Raw genomic sequence first — 25,735 nt, forward strand, 5'->3', positions numbered from 1 at the left:
ACATCTGGTAGGTCAAGTTACTAATTTTACAGAAAGCCAAAAGCCCATCCTTAGCACACATCCTAAGGTGGGTTGCCAGCAACACCTGTTCTAGGTTGCCCCACCATCATTATTTCCTCCAAATGTCTCTTTCGCCTCCAGTTGCAACTGGTAAAAAGGTAAAGGGACTCCTGACCACTAGGTCCAGTCATGACTGACGCTGGGGTTGTGGCGCTCATCACGCTTTATTGGCTGAGGGAGCCGGCATACAGCTTCCGGGTCATGTGGCCAGCATGACCAAGCCGCTTCTGGCGAACCAGAGCAGCGCACAAAAACGGCGTTTACCTTCCGGCTGGAGCGGTACCTATTTATCTACTTGCACTTTGACGTGCTTTCGAACTGCTAGGTTGGCAGGAGCAGGTACTGAGCAACGGGAGCCCACTCCATCGCGGGGATTCAAACTGTTGACCTTCTGATCGGCAAGTCCTAGGCTCTATGGTTTAACCCACAGCACCACCTGCGTCCCTCTGGAAAGTCGGCCAATTTTTCTCAAGGGGGCAGACTTGTTCCTGGGCCTCTGATTATTGACCTCCACTGCTCTTAAGATGCAGGTTGACACCACAAATGTCAACTCAAGGCAGCAATTTTGCATTGATAATACCTTCTAGACACATCACCAAATCAAGTAACATAGGTTTTGGGATGTTTGTTTTCCAGACTGGCACACATCAGTATAAAATCCTGACAACAAAGCACAACGTGGCTTTCACATGGGTTGAAATTAAAAGGCTACCTTAGAGCCATTTCACCCCCTGCAAGTGTTTTCCTCCAAATTACACTCAAGAGGGAGCCAGAGCCAATTGCTTCTTGACTAGTGTGCCTAAGAACATAAGGCCTCTGCTGGAACAGGCCAAAGGTAGAATTGCCATATTTCAAACAATGAAAATCTGGACAGGAAAGTTGTTGCGCTTTTTGTGTGTGGCAAATTCACCCCCCCTCCCCAAAAAAAGTTTGGGGGCTATTTAAGGAAAATCACCAAAAACAACACAGCCGACATGGGCTGCCACACGTCCGGCTTTCCTGCCCGGACACTGCTCCCGACTGCAGTATTCCAGATATGTCTGGAAAATTCCGGCCCATCCATTTCCACATTCAGTTTGCACAGTGGCTAAACAGCTGCCCAGGGGGAGACCACCAGCAGGACCTGAGTATCACAGCCCTCTCTCCACTTACCATTCCCAGCAAATAGCATTCAGAGGCAAATTTTCTCCCTTCACGGCTAGTAGTTATGTATGATCTGACAATGGTATGATGAATGCTCACATATATGTTTTAGGAGTATACTTAAAAATGTAATGACTGAAGAGGGCCCCTCAGTGTCATAGCCTGATGTATCACAAGGAGTGGAGTATTCTTGTGAATTGTGGGGCAGTGGTATCGTTATGTCCTGAAAAGACTCTGAGGGCAGAATAAAATTCACATATGCCAATTTATAGGTATAGCTACAAATGTACCGTATTTTTCGCCCCATAGGGCGCACCGGCCCATAAGGCGCACCTAGTTTTTTGGTGGGGAAATAAAGAAAAAAAATTATTTCCCCCTCAAGGTGCGAGGCTGGGGTGGGGGAAGCTTGGGCTTCCCCCGACCCCAGCCCCCAGAACAAGCTGCTCTCCGCAAGCCGGGGGAGCCCTCCCGCGGCTTGCGCAGAGCTACCCGAAGCCCCGGCATGACTGCTCAGCGCGCCGGGGCGTTGGGATAAGAGGCAGTGCTGCGCAAGCTGGGGGAACCCTCCCGCAGCTTGCGCAGCGTTGCCTCTTATCCCGAAGCCCCGGCACGCTGAGCAGTCGCTTCGGGATAAGAGGCAGCGCTGCACAAGCCGGGGGAGGGCTCCCGCGGCTTGCGCAGAGCTACCTGAAGCCCCGGCGCGACTGCTCAGCGCGCCAGGGCTTCGGGGTGCAGGCAGCTCTGTGCAAGCCGTGGGAGCCCGGGGGGGGGGGACTCCCGTGGGCTCCCACGGCTTGCGGATAGCTTCCTGAAGCCTGGAGAGGGAGAGGGGTCGGTGCGCACCGACCCCTCTCGCTCTCCAGGCTTCAGCGAAAGCCTGCATTCGCCCCATAGGAAGCACACACATTTCCCCTTCATTTTTGGAGGGGAAGTGCGTCCTATAGGGCGAAAAATACGGTAAGTTTCAGAGGGAAAACTGCCTTATAAGCAACATATGAAAAGTTTTTAGAGGGGAGGGGGGAGGAGCAGGAGACCAGGGCCTGTCATAAAGACCCACTGCTGGGACCCTCTGGACCACCCCCTAATGATGCCCCTGTTGCGGGACTATTTTCATGTTACACTTTCCACTGAGCGCTACTACAAGCAGAAGCAAGTCTAGAAAACATGAATATTCTCAGAAGAGGGGTAACTTCCTTTTTTTGTTTTGTTTTGTTTTCTTGTTCCTGTATCTTCAGAAGGAGATCTGATTCTGACTGCTTCTTTTTTTTTAAGTACAGTATGTATAAAGAAGACTAGAGAAAAGTTCCAAAGCTTCCATATCCTACAGAAGTTCACTGCAACCCTTACACAAGTTTGCCTTCGGATCACAACAAAGAAATAGCTATGAACTCAAGAGTGGAGAACTGGACAAATTTTGTTTGTCTCAAAGTCAAGTCCTGCTATTAAGATGCTTTCTGCAAAATGGAAACATACACAGACCTTCTTTGAGTGCCAATGTGATGTAAGTGAGCAACACTTTTTTGGGAGTAAAGGTGATCTAGGTGGAGGAAAGATCAGAACCTCACACCAGTTACACCCATCTTCTAATTGCAATCAAGTGCTATTGTAGTCATTAATTAAATGTTCAAAACACCCATGTGAGGCAATTCTCAGTCCTCATTCTACAAATGAGTTCACTGAGCAGCAGATAGCCTAGAGAAGAAGCAAGGCTGGGGCAGATTTGGGAACACAGCAAGACACCGACAGAGTCACACTTGACTTCGGAGGAAGTTGCTTTACATCAAGTCAGATTATTGGTCCATCTAGCTCAGAACTGTCAACACTGACTAGGAGTGGCTCTGCAGGGTTTCCCAGTCCTATCTGGAAATGCCAGGGATTGAACTTGGGATCTTTTGCATGCAAAGCAGATGATCTACCACTGAGCTACAGTCCATCCCAAGAGAAGACACTTTGCAAAAATGAAGGGATTGGTAAAAGGGAAGTTGAAAAGCAGAGCCAGGAAGGTAAAATCTTTCCAGAATTCCTGTGAACTGTTCAAAACCATAATAATAGAAGTCAGGAAACAATATATACCATGTATCAGAAAAGGTACTGCCAGAACTAAGAGGATGCCAGCATGGTTAATGAGCAGAGTGAAGGAAGCTGTTATAGAGGCAAGAAGGCTCCCTTAAGAAAATGGAAATCTTATCCAAATGAGAATGAAAAGGAACACATATATTTTCAAAAAAAACAGTGCAAGTAGACAACAAGGGATGCAAAAAATAATTTGAGAAGCACACTGCTTCTCACAAGCAGTGAGAAAAAAATCACAACGACAAACAACAAAAAATTTCCTCAGGTATGTTAGAAGCAGAAAACCAGCTGAGGACTGGGCTGGACCTTCGGATGGCAAGGGAGTCAAAGGTGTGCTGAAAGAAGAAAAGCAGATTGCAAAGAAGCTGATTGATTTTTTTCTTTTTCATCTGTCTTCACAGCAGAAGTTGTAGGGTAGATCCTGTGCCTAAATTAGCTTTCTCAGAATGGAAGTCTAAAGAACGGAGACAAACAGTAGTGACAAGAGATGAAGTTCTAGGTCTTACTGTCAAATCAGAAACTGACAAATTATTGAGTCTGGATAGCTTCCACCCAAGTCTTCTTAAAAAAGCTCAAATGGGAAATTTCTGATCTTATAACAAAAATATGCAACACGTCCCTAAGATCCGTCTCCCTACTTGAGGACTGGAGAGTGGGCAAAGTAACACCAATTTTTAAACAAGGCTCCAGAGAGGATCCAGGAAATTACAGACCAGTTTGCTTAATGTTTTCTTTTCTGGGAAAACTAGTGGAAATCCTTGTTAAAGATAGTACTACCTGGCATATAGAAGAAAAAGTCTTGCTGAAGCAGAACCAGCATGGCTGCTCTAAAGGCAGGTCCTGTGTTCCTTAACTTTTAAGAGTTTGGGGTTTCTTAGAGTGACAGCGAGCATATAAACAGAGGTGACCTAGTTAATACTGCGTACCTCAAGCAAAGACTTTTGACTAAGCTTGGCAGTCATAAGATAAGAGAAGTACCTCAGAAGCTAGTTAAGGAACAAGAAGCAGAGAGCAGGAACAAGACTCCCAACAGAGGGATGTAGAAAGGAGAGCCTCCCAAGGGTCGGTATTGGTACTTGCATTTCTTAACTTATTCATAAATAATCTATAGAGTAAGGGATGAGCAGTGAGGCCACCTTAAAGAAAAAGGGGTTGTGAAGAGCTCCGAAAGAATCTCTCCACACTGGTCGAATAGGCAGTAAAATGGAAAATGCTGTTCAATGTAAGCAAGTGTGAAGTAATGCAGTCATAGTTACCGGTAATAGCTAAATGAAGATGTCAGCCCATGTGCAGGAGCTGTGAAAAGAGTGAATTCCATGTTTGGGATCATTAGAAAAGTAACTGGGGAAAAACCAACCCTGACATTATACAAATCTATGGTGTGACCACATTTGGAATACTGTGCACAGTTCTGGTTACCTCACCTCAAAAAGGATATTGCAGAACTGGAAAAGATATAAAAAACCACAACTAAAATGATCAAGGGGCTAGAGCGAAATCCCTAGGAGGAAAGGTTACCACACTGGGGGTTTTTTAGATTAGAAAAAAGGCAAGTAAAAGCATAGAGATGTATAAGATGATGCCTTGGGTGGAGAAAGCAGACATGGAGAAGTTCTTATCCTGTCTCATAATACTAGAATTCAAGGCCATTCAAGGAAGATTCTGGAAGTAAAGGAAGTACTTTACTATTATTTATTACATTTGTATACCACGCTTCATTGGTAAATCTCAGGGCACTTCACAGCATAAAAATTAAATATAAAAACACCATACATAATAAAACAAGTACCCAAACGAAATGAAACAACCCCCTCCCCCTTTCACACAGTGCATTGTTAACCTATGGAACTTGCTCCCAAGAGGCAGCCATGGCCACCAAGAGGTTCAGCTTCAAGCAGGCATTCGACCAGTTCATGGAGAGTAAGGCTGTCAATGGCTGCCCAGCATGACTTTCTGCCTCCCCAGGCCAGGGGCTGGGAATCACAAGCGAGGAGAGTGCTGCCTGCCGGCTTCCGGCTGGCCTCGGGGAGAGCAGAGGGATGGACTAGGTGGGTCTTTGATCTGATCCAGCGAGGCACTTCTTATGTCCTCTTTATCTCAATTCATTTGGTAGACCCTAAGACGTAAAAGTATTAAATGGCAGGTCAGCACTGGCTGAGGAGGGGCCATTGGTGGAGAAAAGGCAGCACGCGCAAACTGAATTAAGCCGTGTGGCAGATCCTCTGCACAAAGAAAACACTCAGAATTGAATGGTAGAAACAAAGTTCATTCACTTTTTATGCAGGGCTCCCAGAAAACAAAGTGATACAAAAGCAAGGCATATTTTGCACTGACATTTGGAAGTAGGGTGGGAGCCCCTCAACAACAGACCTGTCCTCCCCAGACATGCATGTTTTAACTGCCTTGTTCACTTCAGAGTTGGCTGCAGTCTTAATGAATGAGTCTGACCTCCCACAGCCTAGTCTGCGCGTCATCGAGACCCTTTTCTCCCTCTGAAGACGTATGGCATTCCGGCGCTCCGTGAATAACCCAATTCATTCAAGAAGCGGCAGCACGAACTCACCCTGGCCTTCTCGGCATGAATTAGCAACTATTACAGTCAATGTGGTCTCTGCCAGCTATTGACAAACTGAACTGAGGGTGATTGTTTGCTTTTACACACAGACAAACCTCTAGAGTTTGATTCCTCTGGCATTCACATTTAAAAATGAGGCCACCATATGCACAAGAACTGACGCTGCCGCAATTTGCTGCTGGAGAGAAAGGCAGGAGCTACAGATTTCTGAAAAAGGAACCATCTTGACAATGCCCCCTTTTTTCTCAATGAAATAAATTTTCTGAAATTCTACAGCACCCCCAACCCTTCCCTGCAACGCAGTATTTAAGAATGTTGCTACTATGTACGGAAAGGCCCAAGAGACTCAAGGTCACCACTAGTTCTCTACCTGATCATGAGGTTGCCTTAGGCAAAGTCATAATCTTGGTGCACCTAACCAAGTCTTCTTTATTTGGAACTTTATGCATACAACGTATGTTCCTTACCACTGAGCTACGGACCTCTTCTAATCCAGAACCACCAGCATGGGACTCAAACCTGCAGCCATGGCTTTCACCTTGAGCCTACTCTGCTTTTGCCATGTTCTCAGGTGCATCTTTCACAGGGCTTTGAAAAGAGACTCAATAAGCTATGTTCAGGAGAGCTTTTGGCAGGAAGTGAAAGCAGCACGCAAAACCAGAAATGCCCCACCTGACTTCTTCCCAGAAGCAGTTTACAGTGGTTTCACCACAAGCTCCAAAAGAGCCCACAGTGAGAGATGGATTTATGAAGCTTTTCTACTGCTTAATATAAAAATGTTGCAACATTCAATAAAAGTTCCTAAAAACGAAATTTAAAACAAAATGCAACTGTGTTATCACAAACCAAACTGAGAAGTACAAAGCAAAAAAGAAAATTAAAAGCTTGATAAAAATGTAAGTAAATATGTTTGGTGTTCAAAGGTCATTACTGTCTCAGCCTGAGCCAATTTAAAGAGTCAGGGAAGCCAATTTTAGTTTGCAGCCCAATAATCCTAAATGCTCTTGATACGCATAAGCTTTGTGCTGCATTGTACCTGCTAAAGGAAGCATATGATCATAGAATCATAGAGTTGGAAGAGACCACAAGGGCCATCGAGTCCAACCCCCTGCCAAGCAGGAAACACCATCAGAGCATTCCTGACATATGATTGTCAAGCCTCTGCTTAAAGACCTCCAAAGTAGGAGACTCCACCACACTCCTTGGCAGCAAATTCCACTGTCGAACAGCTCTTACTGTCAGGAAGTTCTTCCTAATGTTTAGGTGGAATCTTCTTTCTTGTAGCTTGGATCCATTGCTCCGTGTCCGCTTCTCTGGAGCAGCAGAAAACAACCTTTCTCCCTCCTCTATGTGACATCCTTTTATATATTTGAACATGGCCATCATATCACCCCTTAACCTCCTCTTCTCCAGGCTAAACATGCCCAGCTCCCTTAGCCGTTCCTCATAAGGCATCGTTTCCAGGCCTTTGACCATTTTGGTTGCCCTCCTCTGGACACGTTCCAGTTTGTCAGTGTCCTTCTTGAACTGTGGTGCCCAGAACTGGATACAGTACTCCAGGTGAGGTCTGACCAGAGCAGAATACAGTGGCACTATTACTTCCCTTGATCTAGATGCTATACTCCTATTAATGAGGCCCAGAATTGCATTGGCTTTTTTAGCTGCCGCGTCACACTTTTGGCTCATGTCAAGTTTGTGGTCAACCAAGACTCCTAGATCCTTTTCACATGTACTGCTCTCAAGCCAGGTGTCACCCATCTTGTATTTGTGCCTCTCATTTTTTTTGCCCAAGTGCAATACTTTACATTTCTCCCTGTTAAAATTCATCTTGTTTGTTTTGGCCCAGTTCTCTAATCTGTCAAGGTTGTTTTGAAGTGTGATCCTGTCCTCTGGGGTGTTAGCCACCCCTCCCAGTTTGGTGTCATCTGCAAATTTGATCAGGATGCCCTTGAGTCCATCATCCAAGTCGTTGATAAAGATGTTGAATAAGACCGGGCTCAAGACAGAACCCTGTGGCACCCCACTAGTCACTCTTCTCCAGGATGAAGAGGAACCATTGATGTTTTGGAGGACATACTAAATTCATTTATACACAAAGAGTACCTTCCCAATGATTTTCCCAATTCCAATCTCTAATTAGAATACAAAATTAACTCCTCCTATTGCTTTTAGAATATTTTTCCTCACTCGGTGCTGCATGGATGCATAAGCAGAACACAGCCAGTTTATAAGCATTTTTGTTATAGGATTTTTTTTCTTTTTAAAAAAGCTCAGAATTATTACATCAATGTGTTGTGCTGTGGACTTTTTTAATAATATCAATTTCTAGATTTGAGCACTGGGCTTTTAGCAAGATCTGATTTAAACACAAGGGTGGGGGCTTAAAATAAGTAGAAGCCCTTAAGGGAGTTTATTTTGCAATGATAACACAGTTCTATTTTGTAAAAGATTTAATATACATCTTTTTGTTTTGAACTAAAGAACACACAAATAATGTCTTGTTCCCAAACATATTCACCCTGAAGAACATCCCTATTATTGTATAGCAGAAGCAAAACCTTACAAGTGTCTGCCTAAGTTTGTTAGTTTATGGTGAAGTTTGGCAAATGGCACCAACTTCCCATTGTAGGGGTGGGGGACCAAGGAGGATGGTCTCCCCACAGAGAAGTTTGGAATCCAATGGATTTCTGAATGCTCTGTCTGGGGGAATTTCTGGTGGATAGAACTGATGGTCCTGCTGCAGAGAGCCACAGATATGATCGCTCCTGAGTGCCCTCTCCAACACCGCCGAGAGCATTCAGCTCCTGGTATACAGTACTGGGGAACTACATGCGATGAAACAGACCAGAAGACAGCTAGAGCACAATTGTGCCTACTGCATGGCAAAGGCTTGCGTCGCTACTTCCATCTCATCCTTGAGAAAACAGCCAGCAAAGCTCTTCAGGGTGGTCCGTAGGCTGTTGACATCTATATTGCTGTATGGAGCTCACAAAACCTCAGAGCAGCTCTGTGAGCTGCTTGCTGAGCACTGTGAAGACAAAGTCATCCATTTCCATAGCGAGCTAGGACTCAGCTATACAGCTGCAAATAAAACGTTTTAAGTGTGTTTTAAGTGCAATTTACAATGTGACACTAGATGGCAATGGTGAGCCTTATGGAAAATTCAGTGTATATATATATTTTTAAAGCATGTGTGTGTACATTCCATCCTAGATGCCATGATTGATGCAGTCCCAAGTGAGGTTTCCAATGTTCCATCAAGTCTTGCTTTGTGGGATCATTTTCCATTTTTATAGCCTTATGACATTAATAGGGTGCTTATGAGAGGAGCTGCCTCGTTTAGGTGCCACAAGACAGGTTGTGTGGAACAAACAGATCTGTCTTCCAACACCTTGGCACCATTCCCTACCCCCCAGCATCTGCTGCCTGAGGTGACTATGTCATTCTCCCTTATGGTAGGGCCATCCCTGGATGATGTGCTAGTGCAAGAATAGTCAACACAGTGCCCTCTAGATGTTGTTGCACTGTTTAATATTTATAGTCTTCCAAGGCAGAGCAGGCGCTATACTGTGTATGACTGAATCAGGCCCCAGCTTTCATTTAAAAGGAAATGCTGAAGTTCTGTTATAGATAATAAGCCTGGAAAAAAAATGGCAAAACAAATGAGCACATTTTATAGAAGCCTGAGTCAATATTAAACGCATGCATCAATTCTAAGTGTTGAAAGTTTAAAGCAGTATTTACAGAAATGTATGTCATAACTACTGGTCCAATATAATGATGCACTTGGGGGTAGGGGGCAGACAGTGGTTCCTGATGTTATTTCCCCCTCAGAAGTGCCCCCTTTGCTTTTTAGATGAGTTCCGACAACCTACACACTAGTAGCACCTACCCCCCAAAAATGAAAAATACCAAACCTTACTGGTTTTCCTTAATCAATGACACAAGTCTAAGGCCATGTTTGAATGTAGCAAAAGGAATTTAAAACCTGTGCAGCTCTTAAAACAAATTTTTAAAATGCTTGCATCTCTGAGTCAGTATTTACTGCATACCTTCTCCTATCATAGAACACACTATTACTCATTGACTGCCAGTCTTGAAATGCACAGCTTATAATCGGGACAAACTGATTGTACAACTGACAAACTTCTCTGGCATTGTGCTGGGGTGACAGAGATGCTGACTTTAGTGATACAGAGACGTTTAGACTAATACTGAAGAGCTTCAACAGAGAGCAAGAATCCAGTGCACCTGGTCCAACAAGACAACTGTCAAGTTTACTTGTTAGCTGAAAATCTTCATTACTCCACATAACAGGGGGAGGCAAGGAGAACGCAGCTGGGCTTCTCCAGTTCACAAGATGAATCTGCAGAGCTGGCAGCAAAGGAGGGGAAAGAAATCAAACATTTGACTTGTAAACCAAGCACTGTTGAACCAAAACTGCTGAGAGAGGATAAACAAGGAACCTAATGATCACATACATAAACAGTAAATGTCTGTACTTCCATCAAAAAGTTTAGAAATCATTCAACTGTTCTGCACTAGCAAGGTATCTATTAAAGCATGAGTAGGCAACCTAAGGCCCGGGGGCAGGATCTGGCCCAATCGCCTTCTCAGTCCGGCCCACGGGTGGTCTGGGAATCAGCGTGTTTTTACATGAACAGAATGTGTACTTTTATTTAAAACGCATCTCTGGGTTATTTATGGGGCATAGGAATTTGTTCACCCCCCCAAAAAAAAGTATAGTCCAGCCCCCCACAAGGTCTGAGGGACAATGGACTGGCCCTCTGCTGAAAAAGTTTGCTGACCCCTGATTTAAAGTGAAAAGCACAAGGACCAAGGAGTGTAATTACTACTACTACTACTACTATTTACTTACACTTCATGCTAAAATCCTAGGGCAGGTTACAATATTAAAGTACAACATTAAAAACAGTTTAAAATAATTTACAATCACAAAAACTAGGTGCGTCCTAAAAACATACACCTCAAGTGGTGCTTCTTCAGCATTTGTTGGATGGAAGCTGTACCTTGAAGGTGCCAAATGCGCCTCGAGAGAGAGAATTCCACAGAGTGTGTGCCCTCCTTGGGCCGCCAGCCCATGAGCCTCTGAGGGTGGAGAACACCGAGAGGATAGGCAGGGAAGGAGGCAGCCTGAGTCAGTTAAAAGATGCTGCTCACAGATTTTGAATTCAAAGGTCTTCCAAGTAAATCTTAGTGCTTGGCTACCTGGATCCTCTGTAGAATGACAGAAGAAGCTAAACCCCAGGCAGCTACACCTCACAAGGTCATTGTAGGGATTAACTGAGGAGGGGGGTGAAACATGTACTCCTTGGAGGAAAAGATAGGATATAAATGCAATAAATAAGCTCTTCTGCTGACCTGGTATGAAAGCTGGAGCAGCCAGCCAGATTGAGATGTCAATTACCCACCTGGCATCCAGAGATTTCCATGTGGTCACAACTGGACCTGTGCCAGTCGCAAAATGTGCCTGGCTAATTTCAAACACATATAATATATACATGTATGTATTTGTAAATATTAATTATTCAAATGACTTGTGGTTTTGGTCACAACTGCAGGGGCAGAACCCCATTTATGTTTGTGGTGTCCAATTAAGAATTGCTATTAAAAATGGGGTATTACCAATGTGTCATGTGAATTGTGTATTAGTTTATGAATTAAAAAAAAAATGCGTAAAGTGCTGCTGAACTGGAAAACTGCAACTAGCCATTCTGTTTTTGCACCTATAACCTAGGTACCAGGAGTCATGTGGCAAGTAGCTTTTCTATCCCAGATTCTAACATGGGATAAAAGGATCATAACCCAACTCCCTTTCCAGAAGAGATCTACTATGACATAAGGTTAAAAAAAGAGTCAAAGGTGACTATGGGGTTGCAGAGCTCATCTCGCTTCAGGCCGAGGGAGCCGGCGTTTGTCCAGACAGCTTTTCTGGGTCATGTGGCCAGCATGACTAAACTGCTTCAGGCACAACGGAACACCGTGACGGAAGCCAGAGGGCATGGAAATACCTTTTACCTTCCCCTCATAGCAGTACCTATTTATCTACTTGCACCGGCATGCTTTCGAACTGCTAGGTTGGCAGGAGCTAGGACAGACATAAGAGCACACCAGCCAACAACATCAGGAGAGGAAAGGCAAGCAAAGAAACAAGAGGCTGCAGAAAACATTAAACATAAGAACCGCCTGCAGAATCAGGCCAGTGGCCTATCTAGTCCAGCATTCTGTTCCCACAGTGGCCAACCAGAAGCCTGTGGGAAACCCGCAAGCAGGATCCGAGCACAAGAGCAACACTCTCCCCTTCTGTGACTTCCAGAAACATACTGCCTCAAACATTCAAAGAGATCAGAGAGGAAGTAGGGCAGTGTGAAATGATGCGGCCCATACAATATTTTTCACTGAAAGCAATGGGTAGTATTGAACAAAGTCTTACTCAGAGTAGACCCAAGTTAGGTCCATTAATTTCCAAAGGTCTTCACACTGAGTAAACTTTGTTGAATATCAGCCAGTGTCCCTAAATTTCACTACTACTGTTGTTGTTTAGTCAATTAGTCATTTCTGACTCTTCGTGACCCCATGGACCAGAGCACGCCAGGCCCTCCTGTCTTCCACTGCCTCCCGGAATTTCGTCAATTTCATGTTGGTCACTTCTATAACACTGTCCAACCATCTCGTCCTCTGTCATCCCCTTCTCCTTGTGCCCTCAATCTTACCCAACACCAGAGTTTTTTCCAGAGAGTCTTCTCTTCTCATGAGGTGGCCAAAGTATTGGAGTCTCAGCTTCAGGATCTGTCCTTCCAGTGAGCACTCAGGGCTGATTTCCTTCAGAATGGAGAGGTTTGATCTTCTTGCAGCCCATGGGACTCTCAAGAGTCTCCTCCAGCACCATAATTCAAAAGCATCAATTCTTCGGCGATCAGCCTTCTTTATGGTCCAGCTCTCAGTTCCATACATCCCTACAGGGAAAACCATAGCTTTTACTATACGGACCTTTGTCGACAAGGTGATGTCTCTTATTTTTGAGATGCTGTCTAGGTTTATCATCGCTTTTCTCCCAAGAAGCAGGCGTCTTTTAATTTCATGACTGCTGTCACCATCTGCCGTGATCATGGAGCCCAAGAAGGTAAAATCTGTCACTGCTTCCAGTTCTTCCCCTTCTGTTTGCCAGGTGATAGGACTAGTGGCCATGATTTTAGTTTTTTGATGTTGAGCTTCAGACCATATTTTACACTCTTCTCCTTCACCCTCATTAAGAGATTCTTTAATTCCTCCTCACTTTATGCCATCAAAGTTGTGTCATCTGCATATTTGAGGTTATTGATATTTCTTCCGGCAATCTTAATACCGGCTTGGGATTCATCTAGTCCAGCCTTTCGATGATGTATTCTGCATATAAGTTGAATAAGTAGGGGGATAATATACAGCCTTGTCATACTCCTTTCCCAATTTTGAACCAATCAGTTGTTCCATATCCAGTTCTAACTGTTGCTTCTTGTCTCATATAGAGATTTCTCAGGAGACAGATAAGGTGGTCTGGCACTCCCATTTTTTTAAGAACTTGCCATAGTTTGCACAATTTATTTATTTTTTGCTTTGTAATCTTTCAAAAAATAAGATAAAAACTGACTAGATATTCAATTGTTGCACCCATAACCCAGGTTTGAGGAGCCATTTGGCAAATAGCTTACATATGAGAGTTTTTAGCACTGAAAAGGAGGGAGAGATAGTGCAGGAGCCCAGGGACAGGCGAGGTTTAATCTCCATGATTTCATTGAAACACAACTTCTCTCTTTTATAGAGAATATAACTGGAGGGGGGGAGCCCAAACCATTCTTCCCCTGTACTTTTCCACCCAAAACAATGTATTTCTTCATTTCTGGGATATATGTATTGCCCATTCACAGAAGTCCTCTGAGCAGTTGACAAAACAACTTTAAGAAGCTATTTTTTACCCAATATGGGTTACATCTGGCCACAGAGATTCACCAGGAAAAAAACAGCTTTTAAAAAAGCAAATTTCAAGAGAGGGGAGAGAAGAGAACAGGGCTTCACAGCGCACCCTCCCACTCATGCTGAATTTTATTTAATATCCCGCCTACTAACCAACAGTTCTCAAGGCAGCTAACAATACATAAAAATACAGTACAAACATAGTAAATTAAAGTAAGAACAATGAGCTTTAGCAGTACTCCTTAGTAAAAATAGAATTTTAATCAGCATCAAATTTCTTACAGCTCAGCCGAAAAATGGGAGGGGACTTCCAGAGATGAGGGGTGACCACAGAGAAGGCTCTGTCTATGGGACTCACCCCCCTCACTAAAGAAAATGGGTGAAATAATAATCAACCCCAGTGAAGATATTAACAACTGGAGCAATCTCACATGCCTGCAGCTGCTGCCCAGGGGACCTGCTGGAGATGGAGCCTCTACTGGACCTCCAGACCAGGACCTGCCTGCAGCTGTGCAAGTAAGGCAGAGACCAGGACCCTGGGCAGGCAGGCAGGCAAGCAGGCAGCATGGGAGACACCTGCTGCCCGAGGTGGGCACCCACCAGTTGCTGGGGCAGCTCTAGAAAGCCTGCCAGCTGCAGGGCCGCCACCAAAGGGGAGACAACAAAGGGGCTTGTCCCTCTGGGGGTGGAACGAGGGTGTGGGCCTTGTGGTTTTAATGAGGATGGGGTTTTAACTTAGGGGGATGTTGCTTATTGGGGGGTGGAATTGTTCTTAAGTGTTCATTTGTTTTTCGTATTTGTATTTTTTTGGTTTTATAAGGCTGATTAATATTCAACAGCCTTTTAAATGTGTTTTGGGGAAGGGGGTTGTTGTTGTATTAACTATTTACTTGTGTTTTACCTTGTATTTTTATCTGATGAATCACCCTGAGATCTTGTGATGAAGGGTGGTGTATCAATCTAACAAATAATTCATAACAAATACAGCAGTTGGTCCTTCATATCCTAAACTGTTTAGGACTTTAAACGCTAAAACATAAAACCACCCACTCACCTGGCTGCTTTTTGGGCAGACTCACTTGCACTCTAGACACTTGTCCCTCTTGGCTGATAAAAACCATCAGGGAGGGAACAGCTGGCTGGGCCAGGAGGGTGGTCAGTGCCTCTTTACAAGACGGGGTGGTCCCCACCTGTTTGAAGGAGGCAGTGGTAAAACCACTCCTTAAGAAACCTTGCCTGGATTCAGAAAAACTAACTACTGGCCAATTGCTAATCTTCCTTTCCTGGGCAAGGTTATGGAGCGAGTGGTTGCAGACCAGATCCACACACTTTTGGAAGAAACTGATTTTCTGAATCCATTTCAATTGGGGTTTAGGCCCGGTTTTGGCACAGAAATTGCTTTGGTTGCCCTGTATGATGACCTCTGTCAAGAGAGAGACAAGGGAAACATGTCCCTGTTCATTGTTCTTGACCTCTCAGCGGCTTTTGATAACAGCAACCATGGCATCCTTCTGGAGCGACACTCCTAAGGATGGGTGGCATCACTTTGCGGTGATTTCAGTCCTACGTGGATGGTCGTTCCCGGAGGGTGTTACTTGGGGAATGCTTTTCAGCCCTGTGGAACCCTCAATGTTAAAAATGTTGTTTAACATCTACATGAAAACGCTGGATGGGGATATCTGGAGGTTTGGAATACGTTGTCAGCAATATGCTAATGTTACTCAGCTCTATTTTTCCTTTACATCTGCAGCTGAGGCAGTGAAGTGCTGGATCAGTGTCTTGCCTCGGTGATGGACTGGATGAGAGCCAACAGACTGAAGCTGACGTGTAATATATACAGTAGGAGAATGAAGTGTGTGTGTGTGTGTGTGTGTGTGTGTGTGTGTGTGTGTGGAATCACACTTCATTCTTCTACTGAAACCAATGGACTGTATCCAATGCTAAGCCTATTCAGAATAGGCCCATTGTCCACTGAGGACATCAGTAACTTCGTTTACTGGGTCTACTCTGAGTAGGGGTGGTAATGGCTACAACTCACTGGATCTTAAAGCCCAAATGGGGCTCCCAGTTTTGACTGGAAAATGCCCACTGCCCAGTATGCTAACAACAATCCATGGCTTCATTAGCTAGCAATTGCGCTGCTCTGGTTTGCCAGAAGCGGCTTAGTCATGCTGGCCACATGACCCGGAAGCTGTACGCCAGCTCCCTTGGCCAATAAAGCGAGATGAGCGCCGCAACCCCAGAGTCGGCCACGACTGGACCTAACAGTCAGGGGTCCCTTTACCTTTTCCTTTTAGGGAGAAGCAAACCATGTTCCTTGATATGGAAGTAATATGAAATGAAGGTTTCCTGGTTTGCTTGTTTCTCCCACTCATACCAAGGGAGGAGTAAAGTAGAAGCGCCTGGGTAGTAAATCATGATTAGCTAGAATGTCTCTGTATTTATATCACAAAAAAGGCTATCTGCATAGCAAGCCATCAGCATGTCATATAAAACTACACTAACATACAAGATACTTTGACTGTCCCAAATAGGTTGGCTAGCACTGTACAGACTGAAACATACTGAAAATATCAGGAACTATAGCTGCAATTGAGTTCAACAGGAGTTACCGCTAAGTAACACAGGCAGGGTATGTATTCTGTACTAAAAATCCTAAGAAGCCCAACTTCTTAAACCTGTACTTACTCTTTACCACTTACTCTTTATTTTACTTACCACATTTTTTGCTCCATAAGACGCACTTTTTCCCTGCTAAAAAGGGGAAATGTGTGTGCATCTTATGGAGTGAATGCAGGGGGGGAGGCAGGCAGGAAAAGCCACCAAGAGCCGCACACAAGCTCTGCGCGGCTCTTGCGGGCTTTTCCCCAGGAGGGAGAAGGGACTGACGCGGCCAGTCAGTCCCTTCTCCCTCCTCGTAGAAAAGCCTGCAGGAGCCGCACACTCCTTAAAGGGTGCGCAGCTCCTGTGGGCTTTTGCGGGAGGTGGGGTATTGCCATAGCCGCGTGCAACCCCTTTGGCCGAGAGAAGCTGCGCACAGCTATGGCTTCTTTAGTCACGCGCAGCCTCTCCTGGCTGGAGAGGTTGTGCGCGGCTAAAGAGGAAGCCAAGACAGCGAGCAGGATCCATCCACTCGCTTCTTTAGCCGCGCGCAACCTCTCCAGCCAGGAGAGGCTGCGCGTGGCTATGGGAGAAGACAAGACAGTGAGCGGGATGGCTCCCACTCACTGTCTTGGCTTCTTTGCTCTTTGGGGATGGGGGGGGGGGAATAAGATTTTTCCCTTAGATTTCCCCTTCTAAAAACTAGGTGCGCCTTATAGTCCAGTGCGCCTTATAGTCTGGTATGGATACGGTATTTCTCCTATGGTTGTTGTCCAGAATAGTTGGATTTTGGGGCACTCCCACCACATGTGGAGATATGTGCCTGTGGAGGTGAACCCTCTCCAGCATTTTGGTGAGGTTCCTGGGCATATTAGTGCTAGTTTTCTTGGTGTTAGGTACCACCTGTACGTGAGTTTCCGAGTAAGTTCTTTTCTTTTCGTTGATATGGATTTAAAGGGGGGTTTAGACCACATTTTGGTCCATTGAGTGGGGTTAATCTCATAGCCTATGTCATCCTCCCATTGTTTTCTGATTGTGTCTAGGGAGTTCGTGGGATTTTGAAGTAGTATTTTGTATTTTATGGTTTTATATTTTTATTTTACCTCCGATTATAGGGCAGTATATAAATTCAATAAATAATAATAATTTGCTAAAGCATGTGAATTTTTGTGGCAATGACTAGTGGCGAAGACTGAGAAATGGAAACTGGAATAGACAGGAAAATGAGTAGAGAAAACACAGCACGTCCTTGTGCTAATCATCACCAGACAATATGCAGACTTTTATATGATTTCTCCACAACCAAGGATGATGAGCTGGAGAGCTCAGTTGGTTAGAGAATGATGCTGATGATGCCAAGGTTCAGGGGATTGGACTAGATGATCCTCAGGGTCCCTTCCAACTCTATGATAGCTAGAAACCTGCTTTTGTAAAAAAAAAAGAAAAAAAAAAGAAACCACAAGATTCTCTGACCACTGAGTTCCATAACAAATATCTGGTTACCTGCTTGTGTTGTTTCCCATAGATTCATAGACATTGCTTTATTTTTCCTTCCATTGCTTAAAACTAATTTAGCAGTAACTGGCATGCTTGCTTTGCCAAATCAATTAAAAGTTTGTATTAATTATTATTTAACCCATCAATTACCACCCTCACCCCTTTAGGTCTCTAGGATCCTCTAGTGATAGCTGCTTTTGAAGATCACCTATGAAAAGTGAGATTATTAGTCCACCTATCCATGGTCTGCCTATTCTAACTAGCAGCAGCTCTCTAAGGTTGGACTGAAAGGTACTCCTTGGTGTGATGTGAAAAACCTGCCTAAGACCCTGGAAAGCTGGCATCAATCAGAGGAGCTAGAGGGACAAATAATCTGGCCTTGTATGAGGTCAGCTGCTGTAAAACAGCTTCCAATGTTACCAAAATGGACCTGGGCTGCTGATCTCTGCAGGCACATTTCTGCATCATTCTGCTTGGCTTGATTGTTGTGAGGACAGTGAGAGGAACTCTCGTGTTTATTTCTAAAATGGTGGAACACTGCAGTGACTTTGCCAGCTTATTTACACACAGGGAGCCATCTTTGTGAAATAGTTTACCTACGAAAAATAGAAACATAACCATGACAGGAAAACATTTTCTTCAGTAAGGGCTCCAATTTTCCATGCAGGGACCATGTTTTTGCAAACATGTGAAAATGAGGTGGCAAAAATCACTGCACGAGAATCTCAGAAACAAATACATCAGTGAGTCCTATGCTGGTTTTCTAACAAAAGATTAACAGCTGATTTTTTTTTGGAACCTGCCTTTTAAAAACCAATATGGCAATGCCAAATGTTACTTTGTATTTGTTCAGCCACAAATTAATCCCTAAACCTGCTGCCTTTTGTTAGCCCAACTTGACTGCATAAAACCAAAAGCCTGATTCTATGCATATTTACTGATGCAGAGCTCATAGCTCATGTGCGGCACAATATTACAACCTAAGACAGCCATTCTGAGTGTTCTTATTAGGAAGCAAATTTCAATGAGCTCAGAGGGAACTGCAACGTTTAGGCTTCGGCACCAAAAAAACCAGCCAACAGCTTAAACGGAAGAGGGACCCTGGTTTTTTAGTAGGTTTTTAGCCTTTATTTTGCCCAACAACAATTTACACACACCCAATAAATACCAGTTGCAATCTTGGCTAACTTCAGTGGAATTTAAGCATCCTCAGGGATGTCTTAACCATTATCTCTAGTGGCGCATAGCGCCACAGCACTGGGCTCCTAGCAGGCTCTTTTGCTGCGGGCTCTGCATGAGTTCGGGGCCAAGCAAGGCACTGAGGCGGCTGCCCAGCTCCTCCCTGCGTGCCTGGGATTGGCGTAGGGCTGTCAAGGGGCCCGCCCAGCGGCTTCCGTTGTTGTTGGCACCGTGCTGAGAGAAGCTTTCTCTGGCTTCCTCCGGCTTTCAGAGAGGCTCTGAGTCCCCTCCCCCGAAAGGAGGAGGAGGAGAAGGAGGTGGCTGCAGGTGAGGGGGGAAGCCAAGGACTACGTCCCTCCCAGCCCCACATCCTCTTTTGCTGCCTCCTGGGCAGCTCCTCTTGCCTGGGCAGGATCGCCGGTGATCGCACCCCCTGCCATGCCACACATGCTGCCCTATGGGCGTCGTGTGCGTGCCCTGCTCTACGGGCGCTGCCAAGAGGCTTCCTCTGCCACTGCGCCTGCTCCCCACGCACCGCTTGGCAAGAGGGAGTTTTAATAGTTGGGTATGGGGTAGGATTTCTATTGAGTGCAGCTGATAAGGGTCCCTTGCTCCCCCCCCCCCACGAAATTAAAAGGGGCAGAGGCGGGGGAACCATTTCTATGATGTGGGCTGGATGAAGCATTGGTAGTTTGTGCGTCACCAGCCATCTGTCTCCACCCTTCACCCCTTGCCTACCACTTTTATATTCGGTATTTCTGATCTTGCAACGCAGTCTTGCGCTTTCATTTTGCAAAGGTCACCTTCCTGGGGCAGGCGATAATTAAAAGCAATATAAAGGTATAATTTCTGCAGCAATGATAATTGTATGTAAATGCACCTGAGAGTAAGCCCCATTGTATACAGAGTCAGATTTACTTCTGAGTAGTGCTGCAGGAAGGCATAGGATATGGGAGGGGATGTCTGTCTCTCTTCTCTCACTGCTTACCTCTCTCCCCCACACCTCCAGTTTTATCTACTGATGCTAGTTGAAAGAAATCGGGTGCAAAACATGCCAGTGTAAAGGGACAAAAAGAGGCGTGTGGATGGTGGGGTTATTATTATTAATTTAATTTATATATTGCCCTATACCCCAAGGTCTCGGGGCGCTTCACTGAATAAAATCAAAATATAAAACCACAAAATACATAATCAAAATAAAAACAACCATAATAACCCTCCACTCCCAAAAACCACATTTTAAAGGGGCATAGGATCATCACAACATTTAAAGTAAGACAATTAACAAAGCCACTAGTTGGAAAGACCATGATCTCAGAAATGTCTGCAGAAATATTTATTGGCAACCAAATTGGCTGGATGCCTTTCTGATACAGTTAAGCTGCATCCTAACTGTTTACTGGTTCTTTATGTTTCCTGTTTTCTTTTCCCAAGCAGAGATAACATGTAAGCATGGTATCAGCTCCCTAAAAATAGGTCAAAAACTCTGGGGAACCTTTCCTAAAAAAGGTCAACAGCTTTGTGGTGTGGTCCCCCCCCCCTTAAAAAAGGTCGACAACTCTGGGAAACCCGGGGGCGGCGGAGGGATCTTTGCATCATGGTGCTGGATATGCTTAAGACAGCCCTGACCATCCTTTCTGTGTTTGGGATTACGTTCTAAATCAAAAGCAGCTTTAGCATTCTCTTAATTACTCCTGAAGATTTTAAGCAGCTGCCAACAGTACAGAAATGATTTGATCTTAATTATAATTGACTAGGAAGGTAACCAAATAAGTGAAGCATGGTGCCTTCCTCAGCTAACGTTCAAAGCTTTCCTAAGTAGAATCCAGGTACAAACCTTTAGTCCAGGCACAAAGTTTGCACCAATGATCATTCCTAATTTGCTTTAGTTTGAAATCTAATCTATTTTTCCCCAGAGTAATCACTACAATTACTTATTACAATAAGTATTTCAATTTTGGTTGATCCAAATACTATTTGGATCATACTGACATAATTGTTTTGTGCTATGCAACTTCTTAACATTTACTGATTCCAGAGTAAAGGCCCAGGGTTGCTTCTATTGAGAGGGGGGAAAGATGGTTTTAGTGGAGCTGTAACATAGACAAGGTATCACTCTGAAATGGCACAACATAACAGAACAAATGTCTTCCATAATAACTTCCAGAACAAATGTCTGGGAATGTAGAAAAAAAAGCAAATGATGAAATAAAGAATATTAAGCATTTTTACACTAACTCCTTAGTCTGCATCCTAGCAACTATGAGCCTGAAACTGAAAGAATTGTGGAGTTGAAAAAACAGCAGGATTGAAGAACAAGTTATATTTTAAAAAGAATACAGAGTAGTAACAATTTAAGAATTCTGTAGAGTTTTTGGAGAATGTGGTTTTGTCCCCTGATCCATGGGATTAGCTGAAGACAGACCCTGTTCCATGAGTATTTATGGAGGAAATGGTTCCATTCTCTTCTCTGATAGGTTTTGTGGATGGCAGTGGAGCAAACAAAGTACCATTCATTGGTCCAATGTGATTTTTTTTTATGCAAGGTGAGACTTCTTACACCTCAGACACACAAAGTCATCATTGTCCACTTCTAACATCTATACTAGGACCTTGCCTGCAAGGTACCTGTGTTATCTTCTTTTTTTTAAAAAAACCCAACAATGATGCACACAAGATGCCACAGGTCTCTCAGAACTTTTGCTGTAACAGACTGACATGGCTACTTTTTAAAAAATACACCAACATAATTTTACGAAGGTCTATAGGTTTCAGATGTTCGTGCATTATGAAGGAATGACAAAAGGAAGTTCTTGTTCCCTGGAACCAGTTGCATTTTTAATAAAGAGGAAATATGCATTCTTTGATCAGACTAAAATGTCCTTTTAGTACAGCATATCGTTGCCTTCTGAAGCCAGAGAAAAACTTCTAAATAACCTACTGCAGGGACTTGTTTCCCCTTGGGTTGAGTGAATTCCCTGCAGAATCTGCAGCTACAGTTCTACTAACTGATGCCAGCAGTATATGAACCTGATCAGTCCCTTGGAGGAAAGGCCACCAGGAACTCCCATGTGCCAGTAAAATTTGAGCATAGCAAAACAAAATGTTAGAAGAGCCAACGCAGTGTAGTGGTTGTCACAATAAGACTGAGGAGACCCATTAAGCCATGAAGCTCACTGGGTGACCATGGGTCACTCATTCTCTTTTAGCTTGATCTACATCACAGGACAGCAATGAGGAATTTGCTTTGAGCACATTGGAGGAAAAGCAGGATATAATTATAGGAAGTAAACAAAAGTTAGGCACCCCCCAACTGGGACAAACCAGGCAGTGGGCAGGGTATAAACAATAAAATTATTATTATTAATATCCTACTTCCCTCAGTGACCAACCAGACACTAAAAAACAAAACCTCAAGGAAGAGACCACAGCTCAGTGATAAAACACCTCCTTTGCATGCAGAAGGTCTGATGTTCCACCCTACCTATCTCAAGGCAGGGCTGGGAGAGCCCCTCTCTGAAATCCTGGAGATTTGCTGCTGGTCATTGTAAAGAATATTTTGCTACACAGACCGATGTCCTGATTCTAGATGTGGCAACTTCCCACGTTTCTATGTTCCTCTGAAGCAAGGGGTGGAAACAGAAGTATCTCCACCCCCCCCCCCCGCCCTGCCAACAACGGGTAATCAGGGATACACCGCGTTAGTACAGGAAGGTTCACTTCTCTCGGATGTCTAATAACAGTTTGGAGATCTAACGCCTATGAGTTTCACACCCTGTGAAGCCCTAATTGCTGCCCGACCACGTGCTTTGAAAAAAAGAACTGATAAGGAGCAGGGACACCCCACGACCCGCGGCCCCGGGGAGGAAAGGGTTCCCGCGGAGGGTCCGGAGGGCCGCTTGGAAGCCCCGCAGGGTCCACAGGCACCGGGCCGCGTGAGGAAGCGGCACGGAGCGAAGGGGCTTCAGGGGCCGAGCGCAGGACCCCCCTCCCGCCCGGCCGCAGAACCAACTCACCAACTCATGGTCCCCCTTCTGGTCCGCCGCCTCTCCCGGAAATGCCTGCTCTCCCCACGGTCCTGCTTCCGGAAGTGAGGTCGGGGCGAGGCGGGATGACGTCGCGCGTGGGGCGGGGCGGGGTGGAGCCGGCTCGGGGGCGGGGCGTCCCCAGGGGGCCGAGAGGGAAGGGCGGCTGCCCGCGCCGCGCCCGCCCCTCTCCGGAGGCTCCTCTCCGGCCGCCCTCCGGCGCGCTGCGGGAGGGGCTCCTTTCACGCACAGAGCAGAGACGGGGGGGGGGGGGAACTGGTATTATACAATATTGTATGTAATATTAAATAAAGTCATAAGTAGAAAAAAGGCACAGGACTAAATTTGTAAAAGGAGAATTGCATTGCACAGAGAGCTTTGAACTTCACCTCAGATTCAAATATGCAGTCATGGGGAAAAGAAAGTACAGTGGTACCTCGGGTTAAGAACTTAATTCGCTCCGAAGGTCCTTTCTTAACCTGAAACTGTTCTTAACCTGAAGCACCACTTTAGCTAATGGGGCCTCCCACTGCCACCGCAGCGCGATTTCTGTTCTCAACCTGAAGCAAAGTTCTTAACCTGAAACTGTTCTTAACCTGAAGCACCACTTTAGCTAATGGGGCCTCCCACTGCCACCGCAGCGCGATTTCTGTTCTCAACCTGAAGCAAAGTTCTTAACCTGAAACTGTTCTTAACCTGAAGCACCACTTTAGCTAATGGGGCCTCCCACTGCCACCGCAGCGCGATTTCTGTTCTCAACCTGAAGCAAAGTTCTTAACCTGAAGCGTCTGTAACCTGAGGTGCCACTGTACACCCTCTTTGAATTCTGTGGTTTTACGTCGGACGCCAGCAAACTTTTTCAGCCGGGGGCCGGTCCACTGTTCCTCAGTGTGTGTGTGCCAGTGTGGTGTAGTGGTTAAGAGCGATAGACTCGTAATCTGGGGAACCGGGTTCGCATCTCCGCTCCTCCACCTGCAGCTGCTGGGTGACCTTGGGCCAGTCACACTTCTCTGAAGTCTCTCAGCCCCACTCACCTCACAGAGTGTTTGTTGTGGGGGAGGAAGGGAAAGGAGATTGTGAGCCGCTTTGAGACTCCCGAAGGGGAGTGATAAAGCGGGATATCAAATCCAAACTCCTCCTCAGACCTTTTGGGGGGCCAGACTATTCTGGGGGCGGGGAATGAACGAATTCTTATGCCCTACAAACAACCCAGAAATGCATTTTAAATAAAAGGGCACATTTTACTCATGTAAAAACACACTGATTCCCAGACCATCCGCGGGCCGGATTTAGAAGAAGAGTTTGGATTTGATATGCCGCTTTATCACTACCCGAAGGAGTCTCAAAGTGGCTAACATTCTCCTTTCCCTTCCTCCCCCACAACAAACACTCTGTGAGGTGAGTGGGGCTGAGAGGCTTCAGAGAAGCATGACTGGCCCAAGGTCACCCAGCAGCTGCATGTGGAGGAGCGGAGACTCGAACCCGGTTACCCAGATTACGAGACTACCGCTCTTAACCTCTACACCACACTGGCTCTCATTTAGAAGGCGACTGGTCCAGATCCGGCCCCTGGGCCTTAGTTTGCCTACCCATGTTTCACATGTTACAATCATCTGCTCCTTTTTGTTTGTTGTTGTTGTTGTTGTTGTTTAGTCGTGTCCGACTCTTTGTGACCCCATGGACCAGAGCACGCCAGGCACTCCTGTCTTCCACTGCCTTCCGCAGTTTGGTCAAACTCATGCTGGTAGCTTCAAGAACACCATCTCATCCTCTGTCGTCCCCTTCTCCTTGTGCCCTCCATCTTTCCCAACATCAGGGTCTTTTCCAGGGAGTCTTCTCTTCTCATGAGGTGGCCAAAGTATTGGAGCCTCAGCTTCATGATCTGTCCTTCCAGTGAGCACTCAGGGCTGATTTCCTTCAGAATGGAGAGGTTTTATCTTCTTGCAGTCCATGGGACTCTCAAGAGTCTCCTCCAGCACCATAATTCAAAAGCATCAATTCTTCGGCGATCAGCCTTCTTTATGGTCCAGCTCTCACTTCCATACATCACTACTGGGAAAACCATAGCTTTTACTATACGGACCTTTGTCGACAAGGTGATGTCTCTACTTTTTAAGATGCTGTCTAGGTTTGTCATTGCTTTTCTCCCAAGAAGCAGGCGTCTTTTAATTTCATGACTGCTGTCACCATCTGCAGTGATCATGGAGCCCAAGAAAATAAAATCTCTCACTGCCTCCATTTCTTCCCCTTCTATTTGCCAGGAGGTGATGGGACCAGTGGCCATGATCTTCGTTTTTTTGATGTTGAGCTTCAGACCATATTTTGCGCCCTCCTCTTTCACCCTCAATAAAAGGTTCTTTAATTCCTCCTCACTTTCTGCCATCAAGGTTGTGTCATCTGCATATCTGAGGTTGTTGATATTTCTTCCGGCAATCTTAATTCCGGCTAGGGATTCATCCAGCCCAGCCTTTCGCATGATGAATTCTGCATATAAGTTAAATAAGCAGGGAGACAATATACAGCCTTGTCGTACTCCTTTCCCAATTTTGAACCAATCAGTTGTTCCATATCTAGTTCTAACTGTAGCTTCTTGTCCCACATAGAGATTTCT

General features: G+C 45.2%; 1 protein-coding gene across 5 annotated transcripts in view; it reads right to left on the reverse strand.

Moving 5' to 3' along the window:
- The window catches only part of BIN3 (bridging integrator 3), a 149,603-nt gene extending 126,382 nt beyond the window's left edge, over window positions 1-23,221 (reverse strand). Inside the window, exons 1-2 of one of the 5 annotated variants that reach the window (XM_083480747.1) lie at window positions 23,116-23,168; window positions 10,133-10,225 (exon numbers count right to left, since the gene is read on the reverse strand). Coding sequence is in view for 1 of the 5 variants with exons in the window: in XM_083480743.1 (XP_083336869.1) it covers window positions 23,116-23,123 (8 nt within the window). In the remaining 4 variants the exon portion in view is untranslated. Of the gene's footprint in view, window positions 1-10,102; window positions 10,226-23,115 lie in introns of all 5 variants that reach the window. The other 4 variants (XM_083480745.1, XM_083480744.1, XM_083480743.1 and 1 more) reach the window with 4 other exon arrangements.
- Window positions 23,222-25,735: the final 2,514 nt, after the last annotated feature.

Source organism: Podarcis liolepis, assembly GCF_965112155.1.
Source record: "Podarcis liolepis genome assembly, chromosome: 16".
Classification (NCBI taxonomy): domain Eukaryota; kingdom Metazoa; phylum Chordata; class Lepidosauria; order Squamata; family Lacertidae; genus Podarcis; species Podarcis liolepis.